The sequence below is a fragment of the Alosa alosa genome, chromosome 23 (assembly GCF_017589495.1).
Source record: "Alosa alosa isolate M-15738 ecotype Scorff River chromosome 23, AALO_Geno_1.1, whole genome shotgun sequence".
NCBI lineage: Eukaryota > Metazoa > Chordata > Actinopteri > Clupeiformes > Clupeidae > Alosa > Alosa alosa.
In genome coordinates this window covers 10245029-10265537 of record NC_063211.1, presented here as the reverse complement: position 1 = coordinate 10265537, position 20509 = coordinate 10245029, and the positions used below count along the sequence as shown (strand labels likewise).

The following is a 20509-nucleotide window of genomic DNA, read 5'->3' as shown; positions in this document are numbered from 1 at the left end:
CTCACAAATGTGTGTGTGTCGCTGTGTGTGTGTGTGTGTGTTTGTGTGTGTGTGTGTGTGTGTTTTGGGTATTATGGATTAGACCCGCTGTACTGCCCTTTTCTTTGTGATTCTAAATCTTGGGGGCGTGCGTGTGTGTGTGTGCCATTATGTAACAGAGATGGGCTGTTGGTGGGTGTGTTTGTCCTGATTCTGTGTGTGTGTGTGAGTGTGTGTGTGTGTGGTGTGTGTGTGTGTATTTGTGTGTTTGGCCAGTACTGATGTGTGTTTACAGTGTTTTTGATATTTCATTACTGTAAACACTTTACAGATTACAGAGGGGGCCGTTGTACTGATTTACCCCCTATACGAGTAGTGGTGGGGGCAGTTATACTGATTTGACTCTACAAGGGTTGAAGTGGATGCAGTTATATGTATTTACCTTCTGTGAGAGCAGCAGTGGGGGCAGTTATATGTATTTACCTTCTGTGAGAGCAGCAGTGGGGGTAGTTATAGCTGATGGCGATGTCTTTTGACCCTATGTGTGTGTCAGCCGACATCGGAGGCGGTGAGGGGGGCGATTCAGCTTGGCATTGGCTACACGGTGGGGAACCTGACGTCCAAACCCGACAGGGACGTCCTTATGCAGGACTTCTACATGGTGGAAAGTGTCTTCCTACCCAGGTACACACACACACACACACACACACACATACATACACACGCACACACCACAACACACATACACACACACAAAACAAACACACACACACACAGTTGATTCGCACGTACTTGTCGGAACTCAAGTACTTATGATGAAGATTGTTTATGAGAATTTATACAAGATTTATGTGGTATCAATGGTTATATATCAAAGTATAATACTTGTATTATGTGTGTGTATGTATGTGTGTGTGTGTGTGTGTGTGTGTGTGTATGAGTCCAGCGAGGGCAGTAATCTGACGCCGGCCCATCACTACCCAGACTTCCGCTTTAAGACCTACGCCCCTCTGGCCTTCAGATACTTCAGAGAGCTGTTTGGGATCAAGCCTGATGACTACCTGGTCAGTGACACACACACAAACACACACACACACACACACACACACACACACACATTCTCACACTTACACAGACCCACACACAGAGAGAGAGGAAAGGCAGAAGTCCTTTGCTGTAAGGTGGACAGACTCTTACTGACTGATGCTCATGTCATCATCAGATGAAGAAACAATACACACAGAAAACACATACACACACACACACACACACACACAGTTGATCCACACATACTTATCGGAAACACACACACACCACACACCAAAACACACACACACACACAAAACAAACAGACACACACACACACACAGTTAATCCACACGTACTTGTCGGAAAAACACACACACACACACATTCTCCCACTTACACAGACCCACACACACACACACACACACACACACACACACATGCATACACACACACACACACTCACACACATGACAAAAACACATGAACTCTTGTATGAATATTGAGCTGAGCAAATCCAGAAAATGAAAGCAGATCAGTGAAGCAGGTTGGTTTTACTTGCTCAGATAGACATCTTACTGCTCACACACACACACACACACACACACACAAACAAACACACACACACACACAAACAAATACATACATTAGCATTCATACAATAACCTGCTCAACCTGCTAATTGTTTGCTCATTGCAGATGGAGTACAGATGGAGCACACAAGCACACAAGCACACACACACAGAAGCATGATCACTATGTGTGTGTTTGTGTGTGTGTGTTTGTGTGTGTGAATGAGCAGGAATTTGTATAAATATGAATGTGCTTGTGTGCACACACACACACACACACACACAGATACACACAGAAGCATGATCACTAACAGTACGTGTGTGTGTGTGTGTGTGTGTGTGTGTGTGTGTGTGTGTGTGTGTGAGAGAGAGTGTGTGTGTATGTGGTTGAGCAGGTTTTTGTAAAACATGCTAATGTGCTTGTTGGTGTGTGTGTGTTTGTGTGTGTGTGTGCTGCAGTACTCCATCTGTAATGAGCCCCTGATCGAGCTGTCCAATCCTGGGGCCAGTAGCTCTTGGTTCTACCTGACCAGCGACGACGAGTTCATCATCAAAACCGTCACGCCCAAGGAGGCCGAGTTCCTTCAGAAACTCCTGCCAGGATACTACATGGTAAAACACACACACACACACACACACACACATACACACACACACACACACACACACACACACACACACACACACACACACACACACTCACACACATACACACACACACACACACACACACACGCACGCACGCACACACACACACACTTTGCCTAACACAGATGATCTGAGTGCAGGCAGACAATGTACACTGTTGTGAGTTGTTGTGTCACTGAGGGCTGCTGATGTCTGTCCCATGTGGGATGTTGTGGGTGTTATCTTTCTAGCGTGGGTGGTTGGCTAATTCTGCAGAAGCTGTACAAGTGAGATAGCTTCAGTTTGTATAGATCTATATGTGTGTGCCGGTATGGCTCCAAGTGTATGTCCATCAGATGAATGACTGTGTTTGTGCATATAATGAGATGGTTGTGTATGCATGAGCATATATTAAATGGCTTCGTATATGGGAGTTGGCTGTGTATATTTGTATATGTGAAATTGTCTGTATATGTGAGATTGGCTGTATGTGTGTAACGTGTGTATACAGTTAAGAACAAAATTATTCATACCTCTGGCAAATATTGATTTAATGTTGATTTTCTCTTAACCAATATGTTTGTTCTGACTGAAAATGACACTGCCACATGCCAATATGTTGTAAGACAATGTGGCAGAAACATGGAATCAAAAAAATAGGCGTTTTTACCTTTTTTTTTTTTTAAATGGCGTGTCCACAATTATTCATACCCTTTTAAAATAATCACTGGAAACATCTTTATTTGCAATCAAAGCTCTCAAAATGGTTCTTATAATATGTACCAAGCTGCTCCATGCCTCCACAATGATTATAGACTGCACCTTTTTAGCTGCAATCTGGGTTTTGAGGCAGGAACGATTATTTGCCATCACTCTGGCCGTATACTCACTTTTTTGACGGATTGAGGTCTGGACTCTGGCTGGGCCACTCTAAAATATGACATTGTTCTCTGTTAACCATGTCTTGACTTGTTTGGCTGTATGTTTTGGATCATTGTATGGTTTAATGGTCCAATGACACCTATTGGGACAGGTCTCTTTGCACACTGCCGGATCTTTTCCTCCAGAATCTCAGTGTAGCCTCTTGCTTTAGTGTTACCGTTGACTTTGAGAAGGTCACCAGGTCCCTCTGGTTGAAAAACATCCCAAAAGAAAACTTTTCTAAATCCCACAATTGAAATTTGAGAGCTGTGAATGCAAATAAAGATGTTTCCATTGATCATTAAAAAAGGGCATGAATAATTTTGGACACGCCATTTTTCCTAAAAAAATTAAAAAAGATGAAAATGCTTCTTTTTTTGATTCCATGTTTCTACCACATTGTCTTACAACCTTTTGATATGTGGCAGTGCCATTTTCAGTCAGAACAAACATATTGATAAAGAGAAAATCAACATTGAATCAATATTTGCCAGGGGTATGAATAATTTTGTTCTTAACTGTATGTGAGATTGGCTCTATGTGTGTATATGTGAGATTGTTACATGAGATTGACTGTATGTGTGTTTATGTGAGATTGGCTGTATCTGTGTATATGTGGGTATGTGTGTGTATATGTTGGCTGTATGTGGGGATATATGTGAGATTGGCTATACTATAAGAAATGGCTGCAGTGTAGAATAAAAATGTCTTTTCCATCAGAACCTGAACCAGAACCCTCGCACACTGCTGCCCAAGTTCTACGGGCTTTACTGCGTCCAGTGTGCAGGGGTCAACATCCGAGTGGTTGTCATGAACAATGTGTTGCCACGGGCAATGAAGATGCACTACAAGTATGACCTGAAGGGGTCCACCTACAAGCGGCGCGCCTCACGGAAGGAACGAACCAAAAGCTCGCCCACCTTTAAGGACCTGGACTTCCAAGAGATGATGCACGAAGGGCTTTTCTTCGACCCCGAGACACACAGTGCCCTCATGAAGACACTGGAGAGAGACTGCAGGGTGAGACGCACACGCACACACAGATGGTAATTTTCCCAGTATCACAGATATCTGGTCACTCAGTCAGGACGGTGGTCAATCAAGAAAATGGCTTTATTCTTTCAATGATGCGCATCAAGGGAGAGAGACAAGCTTCACCAAGAGTATTAACCCATATCTCTAACTAAAACAAGGAATATTCTAAATTTAAGTAGTTACAAACAAAGGGGGTGTGACCTCTTGTTCTAATTCTGTATGAATATGGAGTAGACGTATTGGTCAGAAGGGCAGGTCCTCCTGGAGGGTCGTTAATCAGAAGGACCCCGCCTTGCACCAAATGTTAGCAGCCATACTGGACAATGGGAAGGTGTGAAAGCCCACCCCCCATTCCTCCACACATATCTACAGACAAAAGACTCACACCTGAAAGTAAGCAGAGGTGTCTAGAAAGTCCTCCACTCAATTGTAAACCTAGCCTGGCTAACGTCAGACCTCATCTCATTGAGATGGGGTCTGGGAACTAGACATTCATTTTCTCGTATTTGAAACGTGGTTTATGAATGCCCAGACCCGTTTATTGGGCGCTACGAATGTCTATCAAATGCGTCTGTATGTAGCTCATAATGGCTTCGGTGTGTCGTCATCGTCCTGCTGCCCTCCCTCCGTTCTATGATTGGTTCCTTGGTTGAGGTGAAAACGAAGTCCATAGAATCCAGGCCGCCTAGCAGCGTGAATAAAATCGCCCGCATAAGGCAGCATAGGAAAACCCAGGCTATGTAAACCTAAAACTACAGAATTTATAGACCCTTTCAAGAGAGTTCCATTATCAACATCATAGTTGGCCCCACAAGACTTCCGTTTTAACATTCCATATGTTATCTTAATGCAGAGGAAGTAGATTGGGGCCCAAATAGAACGTTCAAGCATTGTTTTTGTTTTTATTGTTGAAAAGGTCTATAGACCAGAGATACGAATGGGTACAAAATCAAGAATGAACAAACGGAATACACAGTATGTGCATATACTGGAATGAGTTTGATTCACAACTCTTTCAACACATGCGCACACCCACACACACACACACACACACACACACTCACATACACACACACACAGAGAGCACCCTCATGAAGACACAGCAGAGAGATTGCAGGGTGAGACACAGACTCACACACACAAACACACTCTCACACACACACACACACACACACACACACACACACAGACAGGGAAAGATACAGTAAGCGCCGTAACTAGAGGTAGCATAGCAGTGTAAGCCACATGGAGCCGCACATGCAGAGAGACGCCCACACACACACACACACACACAGGAATCGAGAACCTCCAACCCAAACTGCTGAGTCAGAACAGCATTACGTAAACAAGACAAACCAGAGTTCTGCTGATTAGCCCGATTACGATTAGGGAACTCTGGGTCATGTGTTAGTGAGGCTGATCGGTGAGCAGGGGAACTTAGGGCCCTTTGTGAGAAGATTAGCCTCTGAGCTGAAAAACACACACACCATCTCACGCTGTACCTTTTTTGCTGAAAAACACACACCGTCTCACGGCGTACCTCTGAGGTGAAACACACATCGTCTCATGGTGTGCCTGCTAAAGAGCTTAGTGGCTAGACGCAGCGATGATGATTACAACACCAGCGGTGTTGAAGGCACTCATACACACACACACACACACACACACACACACACACACAAACATACACATACACCACCGCTACCACAGTCATACACACACATACAGATACACCACCGCTACCACAGGCATACATACATACACTCACACACACACACACATACACACACATAGACATACACACACATACAGATACACCACCGCTACCACAGGCATACATACACTCACACACACACACACACACACACACATACATACACACACATACATATACACCATCGCTACCACAGGCAAACACATACTCAAACATACACAGACACACACACATCATTAGCAGCAGCAGAGGCACTCACACACACACACACACACACCTGACCTGCACTGGAGGTTCTCCCTACACACACACACACACACACACACACAGAGGACCGAACAGGACAGGATGATGATGCTGCTTCAAGATGGACAGTAGTAGGGACAGCAGGCTGTCTGAGGTAGCTATACTTTTTGGAAGAGGAAATAAACTGCATGAATTCAGTTGAGTCATGGTCATTCTGCTGAGTCATGGTCAGAGTGACTATTAGGTGATTATTATGTGACCTCATAAGCCATAAATGTTGTATAGCTCCCCCTGCTGGGCAGAAGTAGGATAGGTCTGATGGAGGAAGGTCTGTTACAGTAACTACTGGGGTGTTTGACTGACTGAGTGTGTGTGTGTGTGTGTGTATCTGTGTGTGTTTGTGTGTGTGTGTGTATGTATACGTGTATGTATGCATGTGTGTGTGTGTGTGTGTGTAGGTTCTGGAGAGCTTTAAGATCATGGACTACAGCCTACTGCTGGGGGTGCATGTTCAGGAGAGAGGCCTAAGGGACCGTGGGGGGCGCGGGGACAGCAAGAGGCAGAAGGTCCTCTACTCCACCGCGCTCGAGTCCATCCAGGGGGACAACAAATCTGCCAAACCAGTGCCCGACGACGACGACACGTGAGATACACACACACACACACACACACACAAGCACCACTCCTGCTCTCTAGTATTGCTACTCCTGCCACAGTACCAGCTAACATTGTGTGTGTGTGTGTGTGTGTGTGTGTGTGTGTGTGTGTGTGTGTGTGTGTGTGTATGCGTGTGTGTGCGCGTGTGTGCGCATGTTTGTTTCAGGTTGGGGGGTATTCCAGCCAAACACAAAGATGAGAAGATGCTCATTTTCTTGGGAATCATCGATATTCTGCAGTCCTACAGGTCTGACATCATACACACACACACACGTATGTGTGTTTGAGAGAGAGTTGATACACCTCACACACGCAATGAATGTATGAGTTGATGTATGATTGAGAACACAGCAGCATTCATGATTCCTGATTTCCTTTAGATTCATCAAGAAAGTGGAACACTCCTGGAAAGCACTTGTGCATGATGGGGTGAGTCTAGAGAGTGTGTGTGTGTGTGTGTGTGTGCCTTTTGGACAGAGTTTATATAAGCATGTAAGCATGCAATTATAGATCATATATGTCTCTCTCTCTATTTCTTTTTTTTTTTTTATGTGTGTGTGTGTGTATGTGTTTGTGTGTGTGTTTGTGTGTCCCAGGACACCATCTCTGTGCACAGGCCGAGCTTCTATGCTGACAGATTTCTGAAGTTCATGGGCAGTACAGTTTTCAAGAAGATCCACCGTGAGTAGAGTGTCAAACAAACACACACACACACGCACACACACCTTCCTTGTTACTCCTATCTCTTTATCTCTCTCTCCCTCTCACTCCTCCCTCTCCCAGTGTCTCTATCTCTCTCCCTCTCTCTTCTCTCTTCCTCTCTCTTCTCTCTCTATTCTCTCTTTCTATCTCTCTCCCTCTCTCTTCTCTCTCTAATGCATCTTTCTCTTTAACTTCCTGCCCTTCCATTTCTCTCTTTCTAACTCTTCTCTCTCTTGGTTCACCCTGCACCCCCCACCCCCCCTCTCCTCTCCCTCTCTCTCTCTGTTAGCCCTGCATGGGATGTCTCTGTCTATCTTAAACCCTCTTTCTCTCTAACTCCCATCTCTCTCTCTCCCTCTCTCTCTGTTAGCTCTGCGTGGGATGTCGTCTCGGCGGAAGCGCTCTCTGCAGGCCCAGCGTTCAGCCTCCCAGGAGCTGCTGTCCCCCCTGGCGGAGCAGAAGGACGAGAGGAAGACTCAGAGCCTGGCCAGCCTGGACAACGCAGGTCAGACACCTCCCATAATGCACTGCACACCCAACACACACATCAGAACATGTGTCAGCAGATGAAGATGGTCATGTGATCTATCTGGCTCTTTGTGGACTTCACACGCCGTGTGTGTGTGTGTGTGTGTTTGTGTGTGTGTGTGTGTGTGTGTGTGTGTGTGTGTGTGTGTGTGTGTGTGTGTGTGTGTGAGTGCGTGTAGACATGTCCTGTGGAGTGCAGCCTGACGTGGTTCCATCTCTGACTGGCCTGAGTGATGTGTGTTCAGCCCTCTCCACCTGCTCCCTGGGCTCCAGAGCTGAAGCAGACACAGAGAGCAGGTATGGTTGTGTGTCTGAGTGTGTGTGTGTGTGTGTGTGTGTGTGTGTTTGTGAGTGTATAGTATTTTGTGTGTGTGTGTGTATGTGTATGTGTGTGAGTGTATTGTATTTGTATGTGTGTTTGTGTGCGTGATAGCCATGCTCTGTGTCCTGCAAAAACATATCTTCCTGTCTGTTGGCATGGCGACCACAGGGACAACGAGCGCCGCATGTCCAGTGCCACGCTGGTGCTAGGAGCCACACCCCTATCCCAGGACCTGGTCTCCGCCCCCTCCTCCCCCTCCTCTGACTCCGAGCTGGACGTTTACCTGGTGAGTCACCTAGAGGTCACCTAGAGGTCAAGGATCAGTGGTCAGGGCTCCATTCGGGGGCATGCTCAGTGCTCCACTCAGGAGAGCACCTAGAACACACAGATTGGCTCAGGAACAAGTGCCACCGATCTGTGTGCCCTGTTTGAATTTCCCTTTGGGATTATTAAAGTTTCTATCTATCTATTTCATCAGTATAATGAAAAAACAGCAGGAAAAGCCTGAGGAAACACACTGTCCAGACAGAGCATGGACCACATTTAGAGTCGACACATAAAGAACATGTGGGTAAAATCTTTGTTGAACTAAATAAGCAGTGTTGGAAAGGCTATGAAGTCAAAGTCCAGTGCAGTCCAGAGTGTGTGAGGGCCAAATCAAAAGGTGTGTGTGTGTGTGTGTGTTAGGGATGCAACGGTACAGTGTGCCCACGGTTCGATATACGTCACGGTTTGTGGGCCATGATAACGATACGGTTTCGGTTTTTTAATATGAACTGTAGTCAATGGTGAAAGAAAAATAATTTTCTGGTCCTAAGTTTCATAGAATTTAAAAGTTGCGTTGCTTCCTAAATTTACATGCAGGGTCATTACTGATATTGTTGAACTGTCTAGGCGTAGCCTGTGACATTGTAATATTTTTTTCCATCGTGACGGAATCCTGAGGCAGTAACCAAATACACCCGTGAATGTGAATCTCCAGCTTTTATTACTATATACAAGGAACAAGGAACAAGGAAGTTTATTGTCACATGCATATAGTTACTGGAAGTAAGAAATGGGAGATATTAAGCAAGTTTTTGGTGCTATAAGGACGATGCCAAGCTAAGGACGATGCCAAGCTACTTCCTAGTTTCACTTAAAGTTCCTAGTTTTATTAAAACTGCTTACTATGGTCAGAGAATGTCTAATAAGGGGAGAACTGCCACTCTCGGAAAACTTACGGTTTCTGAACTGGTTGCAGTTCCTACTGTGGTTCCACATGAGGGCGCCCCTCCACGAGTGCAGAATGAATGGAGGTCTATGGAGCTGTACCCCTCAAAATCCACTTTTCTCGGGATATAATTTTTTCCCAAGTAATTTGAATATTGTATTCGAAAGGGGAGGCAAAGAAAATACTCTTCGTTGAGTATTATATTTTTTGAAGTCACTTAATTGTTCTAAAAAGCCTTTCAAACGTGTCAATGACATCATTCATTAGCACAATGCTAGCGTGTTATGGGCAACAACAACCCAACCTGTAAGAAATCAAAAGGACATAAGCACTCGTTCTTTCAACTTTTGACCTATAACCCATGTTGAAGTTACACAAACTACAATCAAATCTGAGATTTGTCAACGACAATCAGGTGAAAGAGACCAATTTAGCTGTCTAGCTCCATTGACTCCCATTCATTTTGCACTTATGGCGATCGCCCCCAGTGGAACTTTGGTGGAACTGCAACCAAAATTCGGTACAATGGGACTTAATACGGAGTGGCCAGGCTCTCCGTAGACGGGCCCTGCTATGGTTAAGCAAGAAGGAAAATGTCTCGGGCGGGTGTTTCTATCTGTAGTGTTAATTTAGTGATAATTACCTTGCCTATTTGTAATGAGAGTGAGATTCACCTCTTGTGTTGTGGCAAGGGAGGCCGCTGTGGATAAGTGACGTCAAGTCGGATACCTCGGGGCACAAGACTTCCGCACGAGTCTCCGAGCAAAAAATCCAACCGGACATTGCGTTCAAGTAATTTTTCCTCTATCGGAGGTCGGAATTTCTCAATATCCGACGTGGCATGAAGGCACTATAAGCTCCAGTCCATTCACGTTGGAGCAGTCAGCTGTTGTTTGTCGAACCCATTTGCATACAGAGCGCATTAACCTATCGGAGCTTTGCTACATTAGCAGAGAAGCACTGATAGGCTGCAGAGGTGAGAGGGCCCATGTCCTAGTTCTCTGGAGGTGTTTTGTGAATGTCTAACGTTTGTGTAGTTTGCAGCACAATGAGAAACGTTTGCAAATCATTAATGACAGATCTACCGACTTATCGCGGTTCACGTCTGCCTTCGAACCGTGGGGGGGGCATATCATTTGGTACTATAGTATACCATATACCGTGGGGAGCATATCGTTCGGTACGATAATATACCGTATACCGTTGCACCCCTAGTGTGTGTGTAGTTGTGTGACATCAAGGTAAAGTCACCAGACAAAAAAGGTGTATGACCTGTATATGAAGTGCATATTGTTACACATATTGGGTGCAAATATGTGTCTGTGTGTGTGTGTTTTATCTTAAGTTCTGGTTTGTTTTTGTCTCTCAGTGAGGGGCCTTGTTGGTGGAGTCACCAGGATGATGTCACCCAGAGAAACTGAGTGATGTCTGGCCCTCTTGAGCTTGTTTCCCCCACAGTGCCCTCTGCTGGACAGAGTCAGTGCTGACAATTGAGCCTCCTGTACTCTCCCCTACTGCTGCTACCTGAGGAGACCAGGCATCACCAGATGAATCCTCAGCGACCCCACATCAGAGCATCAGACTGTTATTAGGCATCACCAGACGAGTTCAGAGCATCAGACTGTTATCAGACGTCGGATCATACTATACTTATACTTAGGCATCACCAGACGAGTTTAGAGCATTAGACTGTTATCAGACGTCGGATGAAAAGCACTGGTCACTCTTCCCTGATTGCAACTGGCCCTTCCCTTTTTAAGCCACTCCCCTATGGCCCTCACCTTTGAGTGAGTGTGTGTATGTGTGTTAGAGACAAAGTGAAAGAGAGAGAGAGAGAGAGAGAGAGTGTGTGTTTACACAAGTGCGAGTTTTGAGTGTGTGTGAAGGATGTGTTTAAGTTAAATTATGTTTCCTGAGTCATCTAGAATGTAACAAGTGATCTAGAATGTAAATAATGTTTTATAGAAAGCTATGAGATAAATATAATTTAGTTCTTATGCGTGTAGATATAATATGGAAAAAAGGTGTTTCTAACTCAATGACTGGCTGAGGACCACCCCTGTGATGGTAGTGTGTGTGTGTGTGTGTGTGTGTGTGTGTGTGTGTGTGTGTGTGTGTGTGTGTGTGTGTGTGTGTATGTGTGATGATGATGATGATGATGATGAGTGGGGGTGAGGGTCCTTTAGAAGGTCCAGTCAACATAGATTGAGTCTTAATCATGTAGCCTACCTATTCCAAATAAGTGATGTTTGGGAGGAGGACATATTTATCCATATCAATCAGTCATATGTGCCATCAGTAAGTTATGATATTTTAATAAAACTATGAGAAGTTATTTGTGTCCGAGTTGTGTGTGATCGAAGACACTACCAGTAGGTGGAGCCTTACTATTGTTTCACAAATGTATGCAGTTCAACAGAAGGACAACTCTTCAAGTATTACTAAGAAATACACACACAGTATATTGTACTCTATGTGTGTCTTACTCCACTCCTGCTCAGTTTCACCACACATCCAATATGCTATGTGTAGTTTAATTACACATCTAATAAGCTATATGTGGAGTTTAATTACACATCCAATAAGCTATATGGAGTTTAATTACACACATACAATAACAGTACATTAATTTAGCAGACACACTTACACACACACACAGAATGTGTGTCTGCTAAATAAATAAATGTAAACATACAACATGGCGGAATCCAACTGTGCCCTGGTGCCTTAAGCCTATGGTAGGCCTACGCTCCCGCGTCTGCGTCCGGCACTGGTGGTGGCCTGGGGTTATTGTGGGGGTGTGTAGGGGTAAGATCACCTGCTGTTTGACTTCACTGGTCGACCTACCCAACCGCCCCCCTAGTCTCCAAACAAACCAGGGGGGGCACATAGGACGCAAAAAGGCAGGTCCAATGTGAGAGGATATCCTCAATGAAAGCCATATTCCTCCCGTGTGTGATGAAACAGAGTTTAACTGTCAGAGAGCGGGAAGGTGAGGAAATATGTGGAGCTGCGATTGGCCAGTCCGCTATGCGTGGCATGACCGTATACTGGTTAATCATAAACAAACATGAGCGAGCACAACGTGGGAGTCTGACATTAACTGAGCCCTGTTTTAGTTTCGGTGTGACCTACTCTCCAGTACTGTCATAACTCCGCCATTCTCTCGACCTCCGTCACGTGATCCACTGCGACTAGGTTTTTTCTTACTCACCTGCAGTTTCAGGAACACGCCCATAGTCTACCTGTAGAATCAGGAAGTTTGCCTCCGAGTAACATTCTTGTGTCTGATCGCAAATATTAAGCACATTTGGACTTCTTAGCCTATTTCCTGTGTCACACTAACCAGGATAGACAAGAACCAGACATCAAGGACCTGTTGGGTAAGTTCGCTACTCATTCTCCTGGCCCGTAGTAGGCCTAATAGCAGAATTGTGTTTATAGTTTCGGTTGGCCATTGTTCTCGCATGGTTTTTAGATTAGACAGAACAATTGTTTACGGCATATAACAAAGGGCCTGGAACTGCCCTTCAAACTGTCTAATAATGGCTCTAACCGCTGCTAGTAGTCCTAAACTGACGTGCACATGTTATATTTTTAATATAATTACATTTCAGCGCACGTTACGTAGCCAGGTTCGACATTCACACCTGTAGCTCTACAGCGCCCAGGGTGACATTCACACATATAGCGCATTCCTGGCATGCATTTGTCCAGAGTGTTGTAAGCGTAAAAACAGATCAGAAAGGTCTACCGAGAGTCCAGTCTTGACGATGTGCATTGTGGGCGTTATGAGCGGCTGAGTGGACCCAGTTCACTAAGGCCAGTGAGAGGTTCACGCCAGTTTTCAACAATCACTGTGTGTGTGTGTGTGTGTGTGTGTGTGTGTGTGTGTGTGTGTGTGTGTGCGTGTGAGTGCAAAGGTGATGTGTCAGGAGTTGTCACATCCTTAACCCTTAAAGGAGTAATGTTGGGAAATTAACATTCTAAAGAATATCTGGGTTCATTGAATTCAACATAGAATTTTAGAACCTTCAATTGTTGCGGAACTTAGAATGTTCAAAAACCTACACCTTTAAGGGTTACAGGATGAATGCCCTTGTTGTGGTGGCTGCACCCTTTTCTTTGTGTCTGATGTCACTTCCTCTGTGGAGAAGGTCTGATCAGCATGTAAAGGCAGATCTTAGAACAACCTCACATCTTTCTTCTGAGAAAACTGTATGCGTGCTAAGACATGCTTTCACTCTGTTCTGTCTCTTAAAATTCTGTGTTTTTGTGTGTGTCTGGTAAGTGTTCATCTAGGCTACGTGTGTGTGTTGTGTATCTCATATGTGTGTGTGGATTGGTATGTTGGGTGAGTGTTTATGTGAGTTCTGTTGAATAAGTGTGTTTGGTATGTTAGATGTATGTGTGTATGTACGGTATGTGAGTTCTGTTGGATGTTGTGTGTGTGTGTGCGTGTGTAAGCGCAAAATATAGTCCATGCTGCTAGCCTAAGAAGGAGATTCCTACATAAATCATACAATGTCAGATATGTGACCCTGTGTGTGTGTGTGTGTGTGTGTGTGTGTGTGTTGTGTGCTTGTTCCACACGTGGCAGAAACAGCAGGATTACAATGAATCAAACTGCTTATGTAAAAGCATTAAGAGACAGTCACAAACACACAGAAGAACTATACTGTACACAGCAAACACACACACACACACACACACACACACACACACACACACACACACACACACACACACACACACATTTTCACGTGCCTGCTAAGCTCATAACTCTCATGTTTTCAGATGGCAGCATATCCCATGAAATCTGCAGCCTGAGTGTCATTTCTGCCACTAAGACATGTGGGGGAGTGGTGCTGCATCATCACACACACACACAAACACACACACACACACACACACACACACACACACACACACACACACACAGAAGTATCTATGATGGTTTTCAACCAAAACACTCTCACTGCAGTGTGGATAATCATCCTCAACCAAAATACACTCTCTACCACATGTGATGTATCATCGTCAAACCAACTCTCTCTCAAAAGTCTGCTCCCACCCACTTATTTGCTCTCATAAAGGCTTATGGGTCATTCCATGTGAAAACGGCCAATATCGGGGTATCATGTACATGACACCGCTCAGATTTTGCTGAAAAGCGGTGAATATATGCCTTATGTTACCAAACAAAGGAATCTGAAGTTTCAGGTCAATATCTCAAATGGTTTGCCTGTGGCGTCCATTTGAATTTCGGGTGCCACGGCCCTAATTGACACATTGGAATTTCACATTTCATCTTTTGCCATTTTTGGAAGCCTATAGCGTCTGTTCTAATAGTGGTAGAGGGCTTGAAACTGGCGTGGTAGTTCATTGTAGCCTGTACTACACAATTCTGGAGACAGAATCAACATTCCTTACTGTTTGGGTGAGAGGTGGGTCACCAAAGTCCTAAAAAATGTTGACGGCATGTGTGATTTTTCACGTTTTGGGTGGCCCTAGCACCACAATTAATGATCATATTTATTCTAAACAGGATTATTTGTTATATGTGGGAACCTTGCTCTTGCCAAAATTAATTTGAAGGGTATGGTACCACTGGTGGGGGTTTTATAGGGGTCCAAAAACCCTCTCCGGCAGAGGTGACTCTTGGAACCGCATATTTGGACCCCCAAATGACCATGTGGGCACTTTCTGGGATTTATACCAGATAAAGATACATATTTGTTCTTTCTTTTAATTAAATAAAATGTTTGACTATGAAGCTCCATAATATGGATTTTATTCTTCATAATGCACCATTTTGGACATTGTTTCCAGAAGTCTGGAATGTAGATCAGAGAGAATTTAGTGATGATAAAGCATGAAAATAGTGGAAATAACTTAGTATTATCCTCAGTGATGGCAAACGATTAAATACTGAGACTGTCACGGATTAACCCCTTATCTCCCATGAAAGAGACCTGCCATCTCAATAGAGCTACGGAAGCTCTTCTTAACGCAGTGCTCGGTGTTATGTACATTATTAGAGTCTTGTGACGCTGGCACAGAGACTTCTGTGTTACAGTTACAGTGAATCCTATGTAAAGGTTTGAAAGGAACTTCAGCTTCAGACTTTCTCTTGGGAAACTGTTAGGCCTATTCATCTTCTCTAATGTAGCTGGCTAGACCATGTCATTGCCACACACACAAGTGGGGGCAGAATTGGAAATGTGTCATAGAGTGACAATGCATTGGTTGATTTGGTTAAAAAGTCACAGGTTAGGTTATTGGTTATTATTGTAAAGATGCTATTCATAAATAATGAGCTGTAAAGTAACTCAGACTAACAAAAACAATTTTTTAAAGGATATCGACTAATTATCGTTATCGTCAAAATCACAAAAAATATCGAGATATAAAACACTCACACAAACACACCCTTCTGTACATTAAAACACTTACACAAACACACCCTTACTCCCCCTCTTTGTCTATATGCCAGCCCCTACTGGAACCTTTCCCCAATAGAATCTTCCCCTTTCTGACTTGCATGAACTCAGGTCAGTGAGGCCTGCAGGCCATTAATAGCAAATGGAAGTACAAAACTATATCCAATAGAACACAAGTTGATGCAAAGGTCTATCACAACATTAGATAATAATATGTGTGCTACTATGGATTTATAACAAGTTATAATGCAGCGGTCATTTTTGACTGGTAACACAAAACTAGTAAACATAAAATAAACACAACAGGAGGGTTAGTATAGTGGAGCATCTTCTGTTAACACACACACACACTTGCGGGTGGAGCGGAGCGTCTTCTACTAACACACACACACACAATCGTTTCAGCAGAGCATCTTCTGGTAACAGACACACACACAATCACACATGTTAGTGTAGCAGTGCCTCTTCTAGACCACTCTCATCCACTCATGTTTGTATAGTGGAACATCCTCTACAAACACACGCACACACACACACACGTTAGTGTAGGGGAGTATCTCCTGCCAACACACACACAAACCACACACACACGTTGGTGTAGGGGAGTTTCTCCTGCCAACACACACAGCATTGTGTCTGTTTGTCTGTTTGTAGTGGTGGGTCTCTGCAGTGTGTTGGTTAGAAAGACCACAGCCTGACAGTGAGATAAAAATGTAGAATGTCATTTTCAATAATCCCCCACTTCAGCAGCTGTGCTCCTGATCAAAGTTGCAGAGTTATCAATAAGAGTGAGTTTGGCCTCAAGCCCAGATTACGCAAGCCTGAGTCAAACGACGCAACAGGGAGGTTGGAGGTTGTTTTTGGCGGCGGAGGATTTAGAAAAAGATGATTAAAGCTTTGGGAGGAGCTGCACAGTTTTGCTTTCTTGAGTTGAATGTGGTGGCAAGCTAGCCTGGAGGACCAGACCCAATCTGATAGATTAAGGGTCTGGCCACGAATAATGTAATGACCCACTTGAGGGGCGGCAAGCACGCATTTGAAAATCTCAAGCACGCATTTGAAAATCCCACTGCACGCATTTGGATAACGATATACGATCAATGTTAACTGACTGATTTCAGACATCGACGCAGTTGGATAACACTACGTCCGTCATCTGTTTAGCTCGCCTCTGGCCCGCCTATATCAGATACACAGATATGATTGGTTCCCCGCGATGCAAGGGGCAAAAGTTACGTGCATCATTACTCGTTGAGCACATGCTTCTGCGAGATCGTTTCTTTGTTGCCATAGAAACGACCCATTCTCTTCCAAGTTGGTTTGTCATCAGTGAAGGGCCGCAGGTACATCCTCTCCAGACCCTGCTCAGACCCGTACCCTACTGTTCTTCTATTAGTCCCTAACTACATAAGAACCCTACAGTTCTCTTAACAATCCCTACAACTCTACTGTTTTCTGATCAGCCCCAAACTAGAATCATACAGTTTAGCACAGCTATGTCCCTTCCCAGATCAATTGTGTATTCAGAGTATGGTGCATTACTGCTGATTGTGTGTGTGTGTGTGTGTGTGTGTGTGTGTGTGTTTGTCTGTTTGTACATGAGTATTTGTGTATGTGTGTGTGTTTGTATCTGTTTGTGTGTGTGTGTGTGTGTGTGTGTGTGTGTGTGTGTGTGTTTAGAGCGGTTTATTTTGGGTAGAGGCACTCTGAGTGGCATCTTTGGGAGAGAAATCTGTTGGCCTCTGGCTCATTCCACAGATCCCTAATCCAGATGTGCAATCTGTTGGAGCAATGCACACGCACACACACACACACACACACACACACACACACACACACACACACACACACACTGATAGGCAGACATACAGACAGACAGACACACACAACTTGTATTCAGATATTTATGTACATACTGTCAAAACACACACACACTCACACAGCCCAGCCAAATGCAAATATCACCCACACTCTCACATTAAAACACATACCGGTGTTAAAACACATACACTTCAAAAGTTTGGAGACACTTTTTCCATTCCACTCCATATAGACAGAATACCAGCTGTGATGATTTGCATTGTGTCTCCAAACTTTTGACTGGTAGTGTACATATACTTACACACACAAGTGACCACACACACTTACACACTAAAATACATGCATGTGAACAAACAAGAAACCAACATACAAGACAACAGATATAAAAAACAGGAGAAGAGTAGATACTTTTCCTCGGGTCCACATACTACATATAACAAACAAAAAATCAACATACAAGACAACAGATATGAAAACAAACAAAAGAAAGACAGGAAAATAATAAATAACAAAACCATCAACACACAAAAACAGACAACAACAACAACAACAAAAGATAAGGTGACAAAAAGGGAAAAAAATAAATGAGTAAACAAAAGTAAAATTCAGTAGTACATACTAGGATTCAGCCATGTCTCTTTACTTGTTTTTTGAACCTAGCTTTATTCTGAATTTTTGATATATGATCTGGGAGGGAGTTCCATTCAACCATTGCTCTACATAGTACTGTGCGTTGCTTTGAGTTTGTTTTGATTGTTGGAATTGTGTAGTTACCACTAGTGGCATGTCTGGTAGGGTATGTGTGCACATTAGCACTAAGTGTGAGCTGCCTAAACAAACAGTCGGATTTGGTTAATGTATTAATGTTTTTTATGAAGGAAAGAAGGGATGCTTTCAACCTCACATCAATTGTTAGCCAGGAGAGTTGGTCATGCATGTTATTTATGTTGGCTCTCTGAGTGCATTTAAGGGCAAGCCTAGCTGCTCTATTTTGTACCCGATTCATTTTTGTGGTACCTGACCAGACCACCGAGCTGTAGTCTAGGTGTGACCGTACAAGGGTCTGCAGGACCTGTATGGTCAGATGAGGTGTTAAAAAAGAAGAGCATCTCTTGACTACAGATATATTCCTCCCCATCTTTTGCGCCAGTAAATCTATATGTCTTGACCATGATAATTTACAGTCTAAAGTTACCCCCAGAAGCTTTGTTTCTTGTACTTGCTCAACAGCAACATTGTTCAGTACCAGATTCAGCTGAGGTTTAGAGCTTAATGAGTGTTTTGTTCCAAATACAATGCTCTTAGTTTTCGATATGTTCAGGACAAGTTTGTTATCAGAGATCCATGTGAGAACCTCCTGCAACTCTTTGTTGAGGGCTGATGTGATTTCCTCAACTGTTTGTGCAGCCATATAGAGTGTTGTATCATCTGCATACAAAGACACACAGGCTTTTTTGCAAACAAGTGGGAGATCATTTGTAAAAATAGAGAAGAGCAGTGGTCCTAGTGAAGAGCCCTGCGGAATCCCACATTGTATATGCCGTGCCTTTGAGAGACTTCCATTAAAGAAAACTTTCTGTGTCCTATTGGTTAGGTAACTTTCCATGCTATGGCAGATGGAGTAAAGCCTGTGTGGTCGATCACATCAAAGGCAGCACTAAAGTCTAATAGTACTGCTCCTACAATATTCTGTTTATCAATGTTTTTTAACCAATCATCTGTCATTTGCGTGAGTGCTGTGGAGGTTGAGTGTCCTTCCCTGTAAGCATGCTGGTAGTTGTTTGTCAAGTTGTTCAATGAGAAGTAGCATTGTATCTGATTAAATACAATTTTTTCCAGCAATTTGCTTAAAACAGGTAACAAGCTGATTGGACGGCTATTTGAGCCAGTGAAGGCAGCACAAGTATTTTTAGGTAGAGGGATTACCTTAGCCTCTTTCCAGATTTGAGGGCACATATTGCTGTCAAGACTAAGATTAAAGATGTAGCATACAGGAGTGGCAATATAGTCTGCTACGATATTCAATAACTTCCCATCCAGGTTATCAATGCCTGGTGGTTTCTCATTATTGATAGACAATAAAAGTTTTTTTCACCTCTTCTATAGTCACTTTGCAGAATTCAAAAGCAAAGTTCAAAATTCATTGACCATGAGAAGGTGCTGTGGTAGAGTGTGTGCAATAGTGGCAGTGTAAAAGTAAATAGTGCAGGGATTGAACAGTGCAAATACTTTGCTTGTTATTAAATATTAACTATGGCTATGAGAAGACAAGAATGTAAACATAATAGAATTGCTTAACAAACAGGAAAAATAATATAGTATAGTATAGTATAGTATATATACTCTTTTGATCCCGTGAGGGAAATTTGGTCTCTGCATTTATCCCAATCCGTGAATTAGTGAAACACACTCAGCACACCAGTGAACACACAGTGAGGTGAAGCACACACTAATCCCGGCGCAGTGAGCTGCCTGCTACGACAGCAGCGCTCGGGGAGCAGTGAGGGGTTAAGTCCAAAGCGCTAACCAGTAGGCCACGGCTGCCCCACAATATACTTAAAGAACAAAAAAAAACAGGGAATAGGTTGTAAGGTGTATATGTTATGACCACAATCCAGAGTATGTAGACGGGCTAATATAACCTGTTAAACAGTCAGGTGGACAGCAGGCAAAGTGATATGATGGCAGGGGCTGAGAGAGACA

General features: G+C 43.7%; 1 protein-coding gene across 3 annotated transcripts in view; it reads left to right on the top strand.

The window, feature by feature from the left end:
- pip5k1ba (phosphatidylinositol-4-phosphate 5-kinase, type I, beta a) overlaps positions 1–11877 on the top strand; it is an 18583-nt gene extending 6706 nt beyond the window's left edge. For all 3 annotated transcript variants that reach the window (XM_048235699.1, XM_048235700.1, XM_048235701.1), the window contains 12 exons: positions 533–663; positions 926–1043; positions 2037–2189; positions 3846–4145; positions 6579–6763; positions 6944–7024; positions 7158–7206; positions 7374–7458; positions 7850–7984; positions 8187–8304; positions 8498–8615; positions 10912–11877. In XM_048235699.1, the coding sequence (XP_048091656.1) occupies positions 533–663; positions 926–1043; positions 2037–2189; positions 3846–4145; positions 6579–6763; positions 6944–7024; positions 7158–7206; positions 7374–7458; positions 7850–7984; positions 8187–8304; positions 8498–8615; positions 10912–10914 (1476 nt within the window). In that variant the 3' untranslated portion in view covers positions 10915–11877. The remainder of the gene's footprint in view (positions 1–532; positions 664–925; positions 1044–2036; positions 2190–3845; positions 4146–6578; positions 6764–6943; positions 7025–7157; positions 7207–7373; positions 7459–7849; positions 7985–8186; positions 8305–8497; positions 8616–10911) is intronic.
- The last annotated feature ends 8632 nt before the right edge of the window (positions 11878–20509 follow it).